General features: G+C 34.7%; 1 protein-coding gene across 1 annotated transcript in view; it reads left to right on the forward strand.

Annotated features, from left to right (window-relative positions):
• LOC128572601 (ankyrin repeat domain-containing protein 26-like) overlaps window positions 1–19,889 on the forward strand; it is a 60,341-nt gene that overhangs the window by 32,979 nt on the left and 7,473 nt on the right. The window contains 8 exon segments of the mRNA XM_053572583.1: window positions 499–712; window positions 2,466–2,649; window positions 3,189–3,326; window positions 4,976–5,929; window positions 7,266–7,415; window positions 12,736–13,026; window positions 13,812–14,029; window positions 15,605–15,833. Coding sequence (XP_053428558.1) covers window positions 499–712; window positions 2,466–2,649; window positions 3,189–3,326; window positions 4,976–5,929; window positions 7,266–7,415; window positions 12,736–13,026; window positions 13,812–14,029; window positions 15,605–15,833 — 2,378 coding nt within the window.

Raw genomic sequence — 19,889 nt, forward strand, 5'->3', positions numbered from 1 at the left:
GGCGCAGAGCAGAACCTCTGGCAGCACACAGACCGGGGACAGAGGCACGTGGAGAGGGAAGCCCGGCTGCAGCGGCTCCTCACCTTGCCGAGACCCGCCTGGTGCCCGCAGCTCCAGCCGGAGACGCAGCGCCGCTCTGCCCACTCCCCGCGTCTGGAGCCGCTGCCCGCGCTTGCGCCGTCCACTGCGACCGGCACTGCCGCCCCGCCTCCCACGCACAGCCCCGCGACTCCGTGCCAGAACTCTGTTTTCTGATAGCATGTATCTGAATTTATAATTGCCACTTTTTTTTCTTTGTCTTCTCTACACTTTAAGCTAAACACACAAGCAGAGGTCTTGTCTGTTTTATCTGCAGAGCTTGGTATAGTATAGTCACATCATATACATTCAATATATGTTTGTCTAGTGTATAAATGAGTAAATGTTAAAAAGCACAGTCCTTTATATCCAAAAAGGACTAATATATTTTATGTCTACCTTTTTTTCTCCCTGAGACAGATTCTGTCAGCCTATTGAAAATCCAGGATGCAGTTCTTTCGTGTGAAAGATTAATAGAACTTAAGAAAAATCACTGTGAACAACTTACAGCAAAACTAAAAAAAATGGAAAATAAGGTTAGTGTATTACAAAAGGAGCTATCTGAAACAAAAGAAATGAAAGCACAATTAGAGCATCAACAAATTTGCTGGGAGCAAGAACTATGCAGTCTGAGGTATGATATCTTAGTTTTAAAGACATATTTGAACTAATTGACTTTATATTCAAGATATGGAAGAGAATTTCTGTAATTGCTGACATGCCTTCTAGGATTTAACGGGGAGAAAATGTATTAGTCTTGTAGAGTATGAAATTTGGGGGAATAATATAATGAGTTGTTAACTTGAATATTTCTACTGAAAATTGAATAATGTTCTTTTAAATGATGATTTTATTGGCTATATAGATGTCTACCATACAGAAATCTCATTACTTATTTTACAAATTGTATCTTGGTTTTAAACTTTTTGTAGTATAATTAATGCTGCAAGGGCCATCTTTTATGTGTCCCTTTCTACATTTTTAATTATTTACTTTGATTAAATTCTTTGATACAGAATTATTTATTTAAAGTATAGGAATTTTTTATTTTGTTGTTGTTGTTGCTGTTTGGCCAGGGTGGGATTGAACCTGACACCCTCGGTATATGGGGCCGGTGCCCTACTCACTGAACCACAGGCACTGCCCCAAGTATAGGAATTTTTAAAAAGGTCTTTGATCAATATTTTTAAATTGTTCTTAAAAGGTTTTTATTAATTTGTAATTGAACCAACAGAGTAGGCTTTTTTCCTCAATGCAGAATAATTTTTTTAATACAGAATAATTTTTAAAAACTTAGACAGTTTTGTTTTGTTTTTTGAGACAGAGTCTTTCTCCCTGTCATCTGAACTAGAGTGCCATGGCCTAGCTGAGCTCACAGCAACTTTAAGCTGCTGAGCTCAAAGTGATCCTCCTGCCTCAGCCTCCTGAGTAGCTGAGACTACAGGTGCCCACCACCATGTCTGGCTAATTTTTCTATTTTAGTAGAGACAGGGGTCTTGCTTTGCTCAGCCTGGTCTCAAACTCCTGAGCTCAAGCAATACTTTCACTTCAGCCTCCCAGAGTGCTAGGTTAACAGGCATATGCCACAACACTTAGTCCAGTTTTATTGTTAATACTTGTGGAATAAAAAATCAAATAGAAAGTGATTACTGAGTAGTTTTTTCAACGTCTCTATCTTATACAGATAAAATTAATTCAAAGTTCTATGCTGAAAACACACATTATTTTTATTATTTAATTAAATATTAGATCTTATTTAAAAATGGATTTTATAATTCTTTATAAAATACACAATAATCGGCAAGACACATTGAATGTATTACCAAGAATGGAAACATAAATGTGAGGCAATAGATACTTGAGTCTTTAGCTTTGTCTTACTTTATAGAAATCTGCAGGGGTATGTTGTGTGAAGGCATCTGAAGGTTCTCTCTTTTAGGGATACTTTGTGCTATTTCATAAAGATGAAAATTTATTCCTAGTGGATTTATAAATTTTTTTATAAAAAGTGAATTTTTAAAAATTAGTTGACTCTAAATCATCTTTCCTAATTGAGGAGTAATTATGACTGTTTTGGGGGGAAAAGGTAATTTTCAACTTGTAACTTTACTAAATAATTTCCAGTATATTTTTTCATAATATTTACCAGCGTGACTAGGAACAGAAACTTATCAACTAGTAGAATGTTATTTCATCACTACTTTTCAAGTACATATGCCTTTTGGAAGAGCTTGAAATGAGAAATTAAAAACATGAGAACTAGAAAAAAAATTCAAGTACATAGAAATTTACTAGGATAATGAACCAATACATGAAGAATCAGGTCAGAAATTGAATTGTTTTATTCTCTTACAAAATGAATTTTAAGATAAGCTATTTAACTTCAGATTTACCTTAAAACAAGAGGAAGAAAAGAGAAGAAATGCCTATATGTTGTATGAAAAAATCAGAGAACAGTTAAGAAGAAAAGAAGAGGAATATAGCAAAGAAGTCGAAGTGAAACAACAACTTGAACTGACTCTGAGAACACTAAACATAGAATTGAGGACAGTGAGAAATAATTTGGATCAGGTATAAATTGTAGATTTCTAACTTTATTTCATCAATAATACTTACCATAGTCATTCGGTTTAATCTATGTTATTTAGGTTAAAACAAGAATGTTAGCTCATCTTAAATATGAACTATGACATTTGTAGTGTGAATTATTTGTTATAAATCTTGGCATCTAACAGATGCTCAGTATATATTTTCTGAATGAATGGAGGGGAAGTTGAGTTTCATTACTAACATAAATGTTAATGTAGGCATTTTTATGTTAGAATACAAGCTAAATAGCCTTGTACCTATAATGAAAGTAGTTTAATGTTTTGTAAAGATTTTTTTTCACAATACTGTTATCTACTATATTTAAGAACTGCTCTTTGCTTTTTGATCAATTTAGATCTGTCATTTATGCATTTCAAATGTAAGTAATTCTTGAGGGATAAAGGTTTTTGCAATCTAATAGGCTACTTCTTTTTAACAGATTTTTTTTTATGACTCTGCTCTTAACCTTTTAGACTTTTTGTTCCAATGCTGTTAGACCAAAAAAGTTAATATATCTCTAGGTTATACAAGAGCGAAATGATACCCAGAGGAAACTTTCTCAAGAGAAGAAAGACAAAATTTTGCAAGTTGAGATTCTCAATAATCACCGTGATGAACAGAAGACGCTAGAAATGGCTCTAATGGAAATGAATTCTGAGGTATTTTCTTTAGTAATTTTCAAATATCTGTGTTTATGTATTTGTATGTGCATACATTTTAAAAAACAACTATAGGCATCTTGGAAAGTATAGAGTTTTTAAACTATATCTGTATACATATATATGTTTGGAGGATGGGTGTTGTGGTGGTGTTTTTGGGCCAGGGCACCAAGTAATATTCTTAATTCAGATCCATTTGTGAGTATCAGTCAAACAGTGACATTCATAATGGCTTCATCCAAAGGAGAGGCTTTCAGTATTTTCCAAAGGAAATGATGATCTTTCTGTTATCTTGAAACCCTTGCTACTAACAATAGATGTTCTAGTTTTTGGAAGTGATTTTGTTCCCTTGATATGTTAATGCAGAAGTTAGTTCATTACTTCCACTGACGGGTAAGGAGGAAACATGTAGCCAATCCAGAGACCATATTTCCATGTCATTCTCCTGACTTTTGGAAGAAAAAACATGCTAAGTGAACATCTTCCTAGTGGCATCTTATTTTAGAACAAAGAGCTTTTGAAAATAATAACATCCTATTAATATACACTTAGTAACAATTTATTGATAAGCATTTTGTTTTTAGTAGTTAGCTGTATTTCCCCATATTTTATTAATATATTTATTACTGTTTCAAACATTACTAAGAGAAACAAAAGGCATTGCAATCGACAATAATCTCATAATTTTCTAAGAAGAGCTCTATAAATTTTGTTATTTATTATTAGTGTTTTGAAATAAAAGAAGTCTTTATTATTTATGTATTTACCCCACAGAAATAACTGTGATTTGGCAGAGGATCACAGAAGCACACTCAGAAGATCTGGGGCAAATGCTACAGCTTGCTTATTATATTTTTAACCTTTCCTTTTCAGAATTGTGATAACCAAATGAGTTCACTGATGAACAGAGGGTGCCAAAATAATGTATACGAAGTTTAAGAAAGGAAAAACTGGTATTAAAATTGTAATTCTCAAGTCATATCTGACTTCTGCAATGACAAGAGATACAAGATAACAAACATCATTGGTATATATTGAGTATTATAATTTTAATACCGTTTTTTCCTTTCTTAAAATATGTTTACATTTTTTTGGCACCCTCTGTTGTGCTTAGTACAATGTCCAGATTTTTATCAATAAATGTAATTCTTATAACTAACTATAACAATGTCAAAAAACTAGAGTATCTATAGAATATTATCAGGAAAATAGGTGCTTAAAGACATTTGGGAAATTTCATTTGTCCAAACACTACATATGCAGAGTGAAGACTCTTATTATAGGATAGTGTATAGGTCAGATATCACAGTGTAAACAAAATTGTTAAATGTAGTCAAATTTATTAATGTTTTATGTCTTTGAGTTTCTTTGTAATTCAGAGAAAGGCTTTTCCACGTCTGAGATTCTTAAAAAATCTCTACTGATTTCTTTTTTACTTTCATTTTTACTTGAAATAAAGTTTTGGGAGAATTTTTGCTCTATAAAGTTTAAGATTTTGATTCAATGTTTTGTCCAGTTAGTTATCCACTTACTACAAATGTTTCATTGTATAAACGGACAGGTTATTCTTTAATTTCAGAGGAAATCATTGCATGTCATATTTTATTGATTGCTAGTGAAAAGGCTTTTTAAAATTTTGTTTTACTTAGATTTCTCATAGATGTGAAAAAGAAAAAGACTTGTTGTGCAAAAATCACATGTTGGAGAATGAAATTGTGAGTCTAAAACTGGAAATAGACACAATAAAAACACATAACCAGGAAATGGAAAAGAAATATTTCAAGGACATTACAATTGCAAAAGAAAAGACTGAAAATCTTCAAAAGACTATGAAACTGAATAAAGAAGCATTAACACAAACAGTATCCCAGTATAGTGAGCAGCTGAATGTTCTGAAAGCTGAGAATAAAATGCTGGATTCTAAACTGGAGATTGAAAACCAAGACAAGGAAAAACTGGAAACAGAAGTTAAATCATACCGTTCTAAACTGGCTGCCGCACTACATGATTGTGATCAAAGTCAGACATTAAAAAGAGATTTAGAACTGGCTTTCCAGAAGGCAAGAGATGAGTGGTTTAACGTGCAGGACAAAATTAATCGTAACATGTCCAACCTAAAAGATAAAAATGAGATTCTTTCTCAACAACTTTCTAAAGCCAAACAGAAATGCAACAGCCTAGAAAGTGAACTCAATCACACAAAAGATGCTCTCAAAGAAAAGACTTCATTTTTAGAACTTGTACAAAGAGACCTTAGCCAAACACAGTGTCAAATGAAGGAAATTGAACAAATGTATCGAAAGGAACAAGGTAAAGTTAGTAAATACATAGGAGAGCAAGAATCTGTAGAGGAGAGATTATCTCAACTGCAAAGAGAAAACATGTTGCTTCAGCAGCAACTGGAGGAGGCTCACAACCAAGCTGTTGATAACAACAAGGAAGTAATTAATATTGAGGATGAATTTCATGCTATTGTAAACAGATTTCATCTTGAATGTGAAAAGGAAAGGCTTGTGCGACAAGAGAGAAATGTGTTAATCAATGAATGTAATTATTTGAAAGAAAGGCTGCACCAATATGAAAAAGAGAGAGCAGAAAGAGAAGTAAGTATCAAGAAAGATAAATATTTTTTCAACCTTCCTGAAAGAAAATTTAAAGTAACATTTAGTTATAGCTAAATGTTGAATCTGGTTGCATATAAAAATATACAGATTATAAATGTATTTGCTGTATCAGCATAGAAACATAACCTTCTTTCCAGCAAATAAGAGCTGAGAGATGCTTTATTTGGAGTGAAGACATTGTGTCACCTATGAAACTTTAAGAGGTTAAGGCATAAATTATTAATCGATATAGGCTAATATCAGTGTATTCTTATACTGCTGAAATAATAGTTATAATGTTTTTATGCTGCCGCATTTTAAGATCATAATGAATCAGGTAAGCAGAAATGCTTGTACCTGTAATGAGAATTTTGAAATTAAGATGGAATTAAATGGATATCTTTGACAGTTAATTCCAGATTTTTTCCGATGAACTGACGCATAGTGCTTATCTCATAATGATTTTCTATCAGTAGCTTTATATATATTAGATCATGTCAATATGACTGAAGTCTAGAAATATTTCAGTCTCAAATTATGTATTGTTAGGACCTCTCAATTCTCTAAAGGGAACTACCTTTTATTAAATCATAATTTGGGAAAAATGTGAATTTTAGCAAAATCGAATTTGATTTAATCTTCTCCCTGGTATTTATAATTTACTTTGAATGTTTTTATAAAAAATTGCTCATTATTTTCATTTCAAGGCTGAATGACTGTCATTTGGATGTACTGGATATAACTTTGTCCAGCGTAAGTGCAGCTATCTGTGATTTTTATCGGTTTGAGATTGGGTTCCTCTTTCCAGAATGATGAGGGGGTGGCAGGAGTCATGTCTAGCAGGAATGCAGTGAATAGGGGAGAGAGTTGTAGGCTGAGGTCAGGGAGGGAGGTAGAGTCCAGGTTACCTAGAGCTATTGGAAGAGTTTGAGCAAACGATTGAATGTGAGAGGGACTCTAAAGTTGATTTGATCTTTTAATAAAGAAGAGGGAAAATATTTTACAGTGTAGAATTTACTACCACCAGTCTCACCTAGGTATGTATTTCTTTTGAGATTTCAGTTAGTTGTTAAGCTTTTCACATTCATCAGGGGACAAAGGAATAATGGGCTGAATCTGTTGTTTGAGTAACAGATTGTCACCTTAACAGAAAGATAATACCTTCTGTGACCTTAACTGAACTCCCTCATAAACAGGAATGTGTACAAATGAGGAAAAGAAGGCGAATCCATGTATGTGGTAATATTTTCCAAGCATATATGTTAGAGTTAAATATTATTGACATAATTAAGTGATAAGGTGACTTGTTACATCAGTTACAAAAATATTTTACCAGGTATTTGTGAGACAACTTCAAGAACTGGATGATACCCTAAAAAATCTATTTAGGTCCAAGGCTTCATTAGAAGTTATATCACCTTGTCACAGTCATTTGGAAGATGAGACAAAGGATTCCAAAAAGAAATTAGATCAAAGTAGAGCTCAAGTATGTATGAAATTTAACATGTCAACAGTTAATAGCTCAATTAGATTCAGCTAATTGGATGAATAGTATAAAGTGTTTTGGCCCACTAATTTTTTTTTTATGATGTACTTATTTCTTAAAGTCTGAGTTTCATTCTGCCATTTTTAAAATAATTACATACACTTTTTCTCATAATATTTACCCTTAGGAAAGCTGAGGTTCATACATCTTTCCTCACACAAGGTTATGGACATTTTTTCTGTTGAGCAGTATTTTTTACTGGTTTCTCTTTTGCCATGGTGAGGCAAGCCAAGGTAAATCAGAAGATAATAGACACAGAATTAAATAGATTTGTTTTATGGATTTTGGGGATAACTAGCATAAAAAGGTCATTATACTGTTCTCCAAAAACGCATACATTTAGCTTAATTTACAGACTATTTGAAAAGACAGGCATTTTAATTTTTCTTTCATTTAAAATATATTATAAAACCATAGAAATATTCAGATACTATCCAGCATGTACATCCAACTTACAGTAGACTCTCTGTAAGTTGACCACCCAAGAAACTGTAACAAACTAGTCAACATAAATGGAAGGTCAACATAAGGAAGTAGGTCTCCTATATGGACAACGACATGTGGTGCATTAAGGAGGTGGTCCATGTAGGAAGGTCGTCAATTATGGAGGTTCTAACTGAGAAAATTACATCGATCCTACCATTGAGTTTTTAAAAACTTTATTGAGATATAATTTGCATACCACATAGTTAACCCATTTAAAATGTACAACACACTGCCTCTTAATATATCCACGAGTCACGTAACCATTACCACAGTCAATTTGGAACATATTCATCACTGTGACTTTCGTTCCCCATTCCTCCATAGATTTTGTCTCCATAGATTTGCCTGTTCTGACATTTCATATACATACAGTCATACAGTACCTAGTCTTTTATGACTGGTTTCTTTCACTTAGCATGTTATTTAGCTCAAGAGATCCTCCCACCTCAGCCTCCCAAGTAGCTGGAACTACAGGCACATGATGCTGCGCCTGGCTTCCTTTTTTTTCAGTTGACACGTAGGAGATACAGAATGATATTTCAATATATGCATCCAGTGTTTAATGATCAAATAGGGCTAATTAGTGTATCCATTACCTCAAACATCGATCATTTCTTTGTGTTGTGAACACTCAAAATTCTCTCTTCTAACTTTTCAAAAACACACAATCAATCGTAGTTAACCATATTCACCCCAAAAGACCAGAGAATACCATAACTCTTTCCCTCTGTCTAGCTGTAATTTTATCTCTGTTAAAAAAAAGAAAGCTTCTCCATTTCCCACTTCCTCTTAACCTTTCCTCACCTACAATACCTATAATTTTTTCTACTTCCATTGGCTTTGTTTGGTTTCTAGCTCCCACATGAGTGATACATGGTACTTCTCTTCTGGTATTTATTTTGCTTAATGTAACGGAGGTAAGCTCATTCATGTTGCTGTGAATGACACAATTACATTCTTTTCTAAAGTTATATATATCTATATTTTTTCTTTCAGATTAATATGAGGGTACAATTGATTAGGCTACATTGTTTGCATTTCTTTCTTTCTTTCTTTTTTTTTTTTACTAAATCATAGCTGTGTACATTGATATGATCATGGGGCATCATTCACTAGCTTCACAGAGCATTTGACACACTTTTATCACGCTGGTTAACATAGCCTTCCTGGCCTTCTCTCAGTTATTGTGCCAAGACACTTACATTCCACATTTACCAAGTTTCACATATACCCTTGTAAGATGCACCACTGGTGTAATCTCACCAATCCCCTTCCCTCTACCCATCTCTCCCCTTCCTCCCCTCCCTTTCCCCCATCCCCCTGTTCTTAGGTTGTAACTGGGTTATAGCTTTCATGTGAAAGCCCTAAATTAGTTTCATAGTAGGGCTGAGTACATTGGATAATTTTTCTTCCATTCTTGAGATACTTTACTAAGAAGAATATGTTCCAGTTCCATCCATGTAAACATGAAAGAGGTAATTTGTTTGCATTTCTAAGGTAAAGTTCAAGTTGTAGTTGAACTCAGGGAAGTGTGAAGTCACCCAGGGAGCATGCTGTATACCTTTACATTGTGCCCGTTAGGTGAGCGCACACCAATCTCCCTCCCTCCTTTGCTTTCCCCTTTCCCTCCTTTCCACTAGACTCCACTTGAATATACTTGTGTTTTTCTCTTGTGTGGGCTTGTAGTTATTTTTCTATTGGTTTCATATTAGTATTGAGTTACACGGATACTTTATGTCTGTTCTTGTGACACTTTACTGAGAAGAATGTGTTTCAATTTCATCCAGGCAAATACAAATGATGTTAAGTCTCCGTCTTTTTTATGGCTGACTAGTACTCTATCGCATACTTATACCACAGTTTGTTAATCCATTTATGGGTTGATGGACACTTGGGTTGCTTCCATGTGTTGGCAATTGTGAACTGAGCTGCAATAAACTTTCTGGTGTAAATGTGCTTGTGATAAAGTGATTTTTTTTTTTCCTTCTGGGTAGATACTTAGTAAAAGGATTGTGGGATCAAATGGAATGGCCAAAAAAACACATGAAAAACTGCTCATCATCGCTAGTCATCAGAGAAAGGCAAATCAAGACTACCTTGAGATGTCATCTTACCCTAGTGAGAACAGCCCACATCACAAAGTCCCAAGGCTGCCAATACTGGCATGGATGTGGAGAGGAAGGAACACTTTTACACTGTTTTTGGGACTGCAAACTAATACAGACCCTATGGAAAGGAGTATGGAGAATCCTTGAAGAGCTAAATGTAGACTTTCCATCTGACCCCAATTTGATTTTTTTTATGATTGTTTATATATACCACATTTTCTTTGGCTGTTCATCTGTTAGTGATCGTTTAGGTTGGTCCCATTATCTTAGTCATTGTGAATACTAGTGATCATTTAGGTGGATTCCACATCTTAATGATTGTGAATACTGCTGCAATACGCACGAGGGGCAAGTGTCCCTCTAATACACTGATCTCCTTTAATTTGGACAGATGTCCAGTAGCGGGGCTGCTGGCTCATATGGCCATTCTATTCTTAGTTTTTTTGAGAAAATTCCACACTGTTTTTCATAGAGGTTGTACTAACTTAACACTTTTACCTCCAGGGAACTGAGAATTCCTTTTTCCCTGAAACCTTGCCAGGGAAAGGTTACTTTTTATCTTTTTGGTGGTAGCCGTTCTAATTGTGGTGAGATGATACCTCATTGTGGTTTTGATTTGCATTTCTCTAATGATCAGTAATGTTGAATATTTTTTCCTATACTGTTTTTTGGCTATTTGTATTTCTACTTTTGAGAATATCTATTCATATCCTTTGCCTACTTTTTAAATGGATTATTGATTTCTATTGTTGTTGAGGTGTTTCTAATATGTTTTCTGGATATTAGACCCTTGTCAGATGGAGAGACTTCTGCACCCATGTTACAGGTTATCTCTTCACTCTGCTGATTGTTTTCTTTGCCGGGCAGAAACTTTTTAGTTTAATGGAGACCCACTTGTCAATTTTTGCTTCTTGTCATTTGCATTGAAAGTGTGAGTCATAAAATCTTTGCCTACATCAACGCCCTGAAACATTTCCTCTATGTTTTCTTCTAGCAATTTTATTATTTTGGGTCTTACTTTGAAGTCTAATCAATTTTGAGTTGATTTTTCTCCATGGTGATAGATAGGAGTCTAGTTTCATTGTTTTGCATATGGATATCCAGTTTTCCAAGCACTGTTTATTGAAGAAGATGTCATTTCACTAATGTATGGTACCATTTCTTGGCAACTTTGTGGAAAAATCTGTCTGTAAATATGTGAATTTATTAATATTTTAGATTTTTCTATTCTGTTCCCTCAGTATATGTATCTGTTTTGATACTAGTATCATTTTTTTTTTTTTGGTTACTATACTCTTGTAATATATTTTCAAGTCTTATAGTGTGATGCCTTCAGCTTTTTTCCTTTTGCTAGATTCCGCTAAAGGCTTGTCCATTCACATCTGTCAGTTGAAGCTGGCTCTGTTGGGACTCTAGCTGGGGCAGTGAGCTGGAACACCTATGCAGGGATTTACTGTGTGGCTTGGGCTTCCTCACAATATGGTGGCCGGATTCTAACAACAAGCTTCTCTAGAGAAAGAAAGTCTGGTGGAAGCTGTATTACATTTTCTAACCTAACTTTAGAAGTCACACAGAAATTCCACAGTATTATATTCACTAGAAGCCACTTATTAAGGCTAGCTCATATTCAGGAGAGGAAATTTCATGGGATAAATGTCAAACAATTTGTAGATGTCTTAAAACCACCCTTATACTCACCTTTTTAAAAAATCAAATAATCATTATATCTAAAGGTCAATAATTCCCTCCAACTCAGTGCCACAGCAATTCCAATGAGTTTTTTGTTGTTGCTCTTATTTAATATGCTTACTTATTTTGTATAAAGAAACAAAGTATTAGTGAATTAAAGCATTCCCCCCCACCCGAAAAAAAATGTATGGATCATATCACCAAACATTTATACTGGAAGATAATTACCACCAAACATTTATACTAGAAGGTAATTACCTCTTAACCCCAATCATTACTTCTTGGAGTAATTTCTTGGAGTACAATTCAAATTTGCATAAAACATTTGCTCTCACACAAAAGGCTTATAGCATTAGAATCTATATTTATATTTATTAGAGTCCTTTTTTTCTTTTCTTCTTTTTTTAAATTTTTTGGTAGAGATGGAGTCTGGCTATGTTGCTTAGGCTAGTCTTGATCTCCTGGGCTCAAGCAATCCTCCTGCTTCAGCCTTCCAAAGTGCTGGGATTACATATATGAACCATCACATCCAGCATTGTTTTCAAAGTCATAGTCAAAGCCATTCCTTGACTCAGACCTAAATAACTTAATATAATATTCCTAAACTTTCTTTAGAAATTGTGAGGAGTGTTGATTGCAGGTAATAGGTAAGAGATTTTCTCCTAATAGTTAACTTAAAGTCATTTTAAGGGGTAAAGACATGAAAGAGTCATAGAAAAATAAAAGTCTAAAATCAAATGAAAATGTTGGATGGCAAAGATGAGGAGAGTAAAGAACGCGTATTTATAACTCCTGGTGATTTTAACTTTGTTCCTGATTTTCTAAATAATTCAAGGGTCCATATTTTAAGAATCTACTGTTATCTAGATAGCATTTTATTGGAACTGAATTTATTTCAAAACTTGTTGGTATTGTGTTAGTAGATCATTCTCAACCTACTTCCTTTATTATCAAACTATACAATTTTCTTAATGCAGCTTGATAATCTTAAAGCAGAACTGGAAACTGTATCTTTAAAATGTCAAAATCTGGATGCAAAGAATCAAAGTCTTCAACAAGAGCTGAAGTCTATGAAAGCAATACAAAAGAAATGCGAGAAGCTGAAGAAGAAGAACAGTAAGTTGGAAGAAGAAGTAGTAAACCTCAGAAGTCATATGGGGATGGATATGGTAGAACGTAAACAAGTAGACCGGTATAAACAGGACATTGAAGAAAGAGCAAGACAGGATATTGTCGAAAAGTTAAAAGAGGTCAATCTATTTTTACAGGTTAGTTTATTTATCTGTAAGTGCTTTCATTTATTTCACTGCATATTATATTTTGGATATGCATGTTGTATATATTTCCTCTACTTCCCTTATAACAATTTGTTATGTAGATTTCTCCCTTGACATGGTTCAGTTTCCAGTGATCCTCTAATAAGATTGTCAAGAGCAGTTAGTGTAAAATAACATTATCAGGAAAGAAAAGAAAAATTGTGATTTAGAAATTAAGCCATTAGTTCATACACTAGAATTTTTCTTAGTTATATCAGTCAGGCCCAGCCTGAGATGGGCAGATTGCTGGAGCTCTTGAGTTTGAGATCAGACTCAGCATGAGTGAGACACCGTCTTTGCAAAAAAATAAAATAAAATAGAAAAATTAACTGGGCAGGAGCTGCTTGGGAAGCTGAGGCATGAGGATCGCTTGGGCCCAATAGTTTGAGGTTCCTATGAGCTATGATGACACCATGGCATTCTACCCAGGGAGCCAGAGTCAGACTCTTGTCTCAAAAACAAAAAAATTATATTGTTCACACTAAAATTTTTTAATTGATTCTGTTATTCTTTGGATTATTAGATTACATGAATACTAACGTAAGACTTATTCTGTTTTTTATAATTCCAATTAAATTATCAATTTAGTTGATATTGATAAAGACTTCAAAGTTCAGCTTCTTTTTCTTTTTCCACACATTTAAAATTGCTCTCTGAATCATTGTCTCAAAACTAAATGTAACAAATATCTATTAATTATCATTGTTTTTCAAATTTATCTTTTCAATTTGTTTTAGGTTCAAGCAGCATCTCAAGAGAACTTAGAGCAGTTACGAGAGAATCATATTGCTTCAATGAGAAGTCAGATGGAACTCAGAATTAGGGATCTAGAATCTGAAATCTACAAAATGAGAACTTCTCAAGAAGACTTTAATAAAACTGAATTGGAAAAATATAAGTACCTCTATCTAGAAGAATTGAAAGTTAGACAATCCTTGTCAAATGAACTGAACAAGTAAGTCAAAACATAGAGTCATAGAAAATAAATTAAGATCATTACACCTCACAAGCATAATTTCTAGTGATAGTGACACATGAGATTAGTGGGAACTGAAAATGAACTAGATAAAATAATTTCAGAAAATTATGTTAATGAATGAATTTACCTTTAAAATATTAGTTCAGGACAGTTTATTTTCCCTCCCTCCCTTCCTTCCTTCCATTTTTCACTCTTAATATTCTTATAGTTACCTTGATTTATTATCTTTCAGCAAATTATTTTTGAAATTTTATAATTTAGAAAGTGGTATTGTTATAAAATTTCTTTTCGCATTTTCTGAATAGAGCTATTTACATGTTTAACCATTTTTTGGAAGATTAGATCTGAAACTGAAAGATCAACTAATACTGTTCTGCACAGCTGGCACTTGCCAAATTGTGATCTTTGGTATTGCCACTAGAGGGAGCCTTGAGACAAAGTATCCTGCATAGTTTTTCCACTCCTCATACAGGCAAACCTGTAAAATAGGGAGTGATTAACATAGGGATGAAAGGATGTGAATTCACGAAGTGGTTAAAAGTAATACCTCAGTCAGCAGGCGGGTCAGGTGTGTAGAAGACAGAAAGGGCAGGTCCCACCTCTGGTGCCTTGGTAGCAATGTTAGCTGCTAATTTTCTTAGAAGCTGCTTTAGTTGTTTTTGATCACCAGGTCAGCTGTCTCATTCTCCCCTAGAAGTTGTTGCTCTGAATTATTCGTCAGTGCCAAATGCTTAATTTTTCCCAGTTAATGGATGAAATACACAAGGTGACGAAAGCAAATGCCTGAAACTGTCTTTGAGGGACAGTTTGTTAATAGAAGTATTTTCAGCCTTTTTTTAAAATTGTTTGTTTAAGGAGTACATCATTGTGTCTTTTTGTTTGTTTGTTTGTTTTTGTTTTTGTTTTTTGGAGACAGAGCCTCACTCTGTAGCCCTGGATAGAGTGCCGTGGTATCATCATAGCTCACACAAACCTCACACTCCTAGGCTCAAGCAATCCTCTTGCTTCAGCTTCCTAAGTAACTGGGATTACAGGTGCTCACTACAACATTTGGCTAATTTTTTCTGTTTTTAGTAGAGACATGGTCTCACTCTTGCTGAGGCTGGAACACATTATGTTTTGATGCATATTTATACATAGTGAAATGGTTATTATAGTCAAGTATTAACATATTAATCACCTTACATAGTTACTCTTTAATACAAGTATTTCTAATGGCATCCTCAAGAATTTTATAAGGAAGGGCATTGCAGAAGGCTGCAGGTGTTATCTGCTAATAAATAAAACACTGAAAACCATTTATCTCTCCTCCCTACATTGTTTGAATTACTTGCTTGTTAGAAATACCCTAGGAATATATGTACCTCTTTGGAATGATTTTAAAGTTATACTTACATTCAGTAGGCATACTCTGACACATTTTCATTGATAAAACACTGTTTCATGGGCAATTTTATTTACTCATATGGCAACTTTAAAAAAGTGTAAGTCATTTAGAAATCATGTAGGGAAAAATGAAATACTGAGCTTTTTTTTTTGCAATATTCACAGAGGTCATGAGAAGCTAGTGGAGGTTAGGACTGAGCTTCTTGTGGAGCAAGAGAAAAACAGATCTTTACGGAACACTCTTACTAGAAGGCCCGTCCTAGAGTTACCTTGCTTTGGAAGTGTTAGTGATAGTCCAGTTCTCAACAGAACACTGATTCCAAGGGAAAACCTAATACTCTGCACCCCAAGCCCACAGACTTCAAATAATGGCGTGGAGAACTACTTTACCAAGGTTAGTTACATTTTTTCCTTTGTTTTTTTTTTTTTTTTTTGTGGTTTTTTGGCCGGGGCTGGGTTTGAACCCGCCACCTCCGGCATATGGGACCAGCGCCCTACTCCTTGAGCCACAGGCGCCACCCTTTTTCCTTTGTTGATATAATTTTCGTTTTTAATTTAGTGAAACACTGAGTTTAATTGACTTATGCAAGTTAAGGAAACATCATATTTATGTATGCTAATACAGAAAGGAAAGTTTGTATTAAGCCCCTAAACTTCTCACTTTCAAGGGATATCCATTTGTTGATTTTATTCAATAAATGTAACTAGACTGACACATTTGAAATTTTCTCTTTTTTTTGAGACAAGAGACTCAAGCTGTCACCCTGGGTAGAGTGCGGTAACATCACCGCTTACAGCAACCTCAAACTCCTAGGCTTACGTGATTCTCTTGCCTCAGCCTCCCAAGTAGCTGGGACTATAGGCACCTGCCACAACACCCAGCTATTTGTCGGTTGTAGTTTTCATTGTTGTTAGGCAGGCCCAGCTGGATTCAAACCCACCAGTTTCGGTGTGTGTGGCTGGTGCCTTAGCTGCTTGAGCTACAGGCACCAAGCCTTAAAATTTCTTTAGAAGCTCTTTTCAGCTATATTAGAAGTTGAATATGATTAGTTTGAGATGGTCTGACATTTTTTAAAATTTCAGAATTCTACAGGGGTACACACATTTTAGTTACATAATTTACATTTGTACCTTTTAAATCTAATTCCGAAGTGTGATGTGCACCCATGTGTTAAGCAACAGTTTAGGCGTGAATTTACCCTACCTCTACACCCCCCCCAACCTATTTGATTTCCATTGAGTTTTACTTACTTATGTACATATGAGTGTTTATTGACTAGTTCCAATTTAGAATAGAGAATGTGTGGTGTTTGTTTTTCCATTCTTAGTATCTTCTAAGTGATTCTGTACTTAGAGGAATGGCCTCCAGTTCCATCTAGGTTGTTTCAAAAGATACCAGATCACCATATATATTTTTTAATGACTGAGTAGTGCTCCATGTTATACATAGCCTACATTTTATTAATTCATTCATGCTTTGGTGGGCACTTGGGTTGTTTTCATATCTTTGTGATTGTTAATTGTGCTATTATAAACATTTGAGTATAAGTGTCTTTTTTTTATTATTAAATCATAGCCGTGTACATTAATGTGATCATGGGGCACCATATACTGGTGTTTTAGACCGTTTGACACATTTTTATCACACTGGTTAACATAGCCTTCCTGGCATTTTCTTAGTTATTGTGTTAAGATATTTACATTCTAAATTTACTAAGTTTCACATATACCCTTGTAAGATGCACCGCAGGTGTAATTCCACCAATCACCCTCTCTCCACCCATCTCCCTTTCTCCCTTTCCCCTATTCTAGGTTATAACTGGGTTATAGCTTTCATGTGAAACCCATAAATTAGTTTCATACTAGGGCTGAGTACATTGGATACTTTTTCTTCCATTCTTGAGATACTTTTCTAAGAAGAATATGTTCCAGCTCCATCCATGTAAACATGAAAGAGGTAAAGTCTCCATCTTTCTTTAAAGCTGAATAATATTCCATGGTGTACATATACCACAATTTATTAATCCATTCGTGTATCGATGGGCACTTGGGCTTTTTCCATGACTTAGCAATTATGAATTGGGCTGCAATAAATATTCTGGTACAAATATCTTTGTTATGATGTGATTTTTGGTCTTCTGGGTATATGCCTAGTAGAGGAATTATAGGATTGAATGGCAGATCTATTTTTAGATCTCTAAGTGTTCTCCAAACATCTTTCCAAAAGGAATATATTAATTTGCATTCCCACCAGCAGCATAGAAGTGTTCCCTTTTCTCCACATTCACACCAACATCTCTGGTCTTGGGATTTTGTGTTATGGGCTAATTTTACTAGAGTTAGATGATATCTCAAAGTAGTTTTGATTTGCATTTCTCTGATGATTAAAGATGATGAGCATTTTTTCATATGTCTGTAGGCCGTGTGCCTGTCTTCTTCAGAGAAGTTTCTCTTCAAGTCCCTTGCCCAGCCTGCCATGGGATCACTTGTTCTTTTCTTGCTTATACGTTTGAGTTCTCTGTGTATTCTGGTTATTAAACCTTTGTCGGAGACATAACCTGCAAATATCTTCTCTCATTCTGAGGGCTGTTTGCTTGCTTTACTTACTGTGTTCTTGGCTGTGCAGAAGCTTTTTTAGTTTGATCAGGTCCCAGTAGTGTATTTTTGAAGCTGCTTCAATTGCCCGGGGAGGTCCTCCTCATAAAATACTCACCCAGACCTATTTCTTCAAGGGTTTTCCTTGCACTCTATTCTAGTATTTTTATAGTTTCATGTCTTAAGTTCAAATCTTTGATCCAGTGAGAGTCTATCTTAGTTAATGGTGAAAGGGGTGGGCCCAGTTTCAGTCTTCTACAGGTTGCAAGCCATTTCACCCAGCACCATTTGTTAAATAGGGAATCTTTTCCCCACTGAATGTTTTTAATTGGCTTGTCAAAGATCAAATAACGGTAAGTAGCTGGATTCACCTCTTGCTTCTCTATTCTGTTCCAGACATCTACTTCTTTTTGTGCCAGTACCATGCTGTTTTGATCACTATCAATTTATAGTATAGTTTGAGGTCCGGTAGCATGATTCCTCCTGCTTTGTTTTTATTTCTGAGTAATGTCTTGGCTATTTGAGGTTTTTTCTGATTCCATATAAAACGAAGTATTATTTTTTCAAGATCTTTAAAGTATGACAGTGGAGCTTTAATAGGGATTGCATTAAAATTGTATATTGCTTTGAGTAGTATGGACATTTTAACAATGTTGATTCTTCCCAGCCATGAGCATAGAGATATTTCACATCCTTTGTTAGATAAACTCCCAAATATTTCATCTTCTTTGGCACTACTGTGAATGGAATAGAGTCCTTAACTGTTTTACAGCTTGACTATTGTTGGTATATATAAAGGCTACCGATTTATGAATGTTGATTTCGTAACCTGAGACACTGCTGTATTTTTTGATCACTTCTAAGAGTAGTAGAATCCCTGGTGTTTTCCAGATATATGATCATATCATCTGCGAAGAGTGAAAGTTTGATCTTTTCTGATTCTATATGGATACCCTTGATGGCCTTTTCTTCCCTAATTGTGGTGGCTAAAACTTCGATTACAATGTTAAAGAGCAGTGGAGACAATGGACAGCCTTGTCTGGTTCCTGATGTGAGTGCAAATTATTTCAATTTAACTCTATTCCATAGGAAATTGGCTGTGGGTTTGCTGTAGATGGCCTGTATCAGTTTAAGAAATGTCCCTTCTATACCAGTTTTCTTAAGTGTTCTGATCATGAAGGAATGCTGGATATTATCAAAAGCTTTTTCTGCATTGATTGAGAGAATCATATGGTCTTTGGTTTTTAATTTGTTTATGTGCTGAATTACACTTATAGATTTACGTGTATTGAACCAGCCTTGAGATCCTGGGATAAAACCAACTTGGTCATGTTGTATAATTTGTTTGATGTGTTGCTGGATTCTGTTTGTTAGGATCTTCGTTGAATATTTTTGCATCTATATTCATTAGTGATATTGGTCTATAATTTTCTTTTCTTGTTGTGTCTTTTCCTGGTTTTGGGATCAGGGTGATGTTTGCTTCATGGAACATGTTGGGTTCCTTTTTTTTCTACCTTTTGGAACAGGTTGAGTAATATAGACATTAATTCCTCTTTAAAGGTTTGGTGGAATTCTGACATGAAGTCATCTGGTGCCAGGCTTTTCTTTTTAGAGAGATTTTGTATGGTTGATGCTATTTCAGAACTTGATATGGGCCTATTCAACATTTCCACTTGATTCTGGCTAAGTCTTGAAAGTTGATGTGCCTGCAAGTATTGGTCAATTTCCTTCAGATTTTCATATTTCTGAGAATAAAGTTTCTTGTAATATTCATTAAGGATTTTTTTGAATTTATGAGGAATCTGTTGTTATTTTGTCTCTGTAGTTTCTGATTGATGAGATGAGAGATTTTACT

This window comes from Nycticebus coucang, chromosome 20 (assembly GCF_027406575.1).
Source record: "Nycticebus coucang isolate mNycCou1 chromosome 20, mNycCou1.pri, whole genome shotgun sequence".
NCBI lineage: Eukaryota > Metazoa > Chordata > Mammalia > Primates > Lorisidae > Nycticebus > Nycticebus coucang.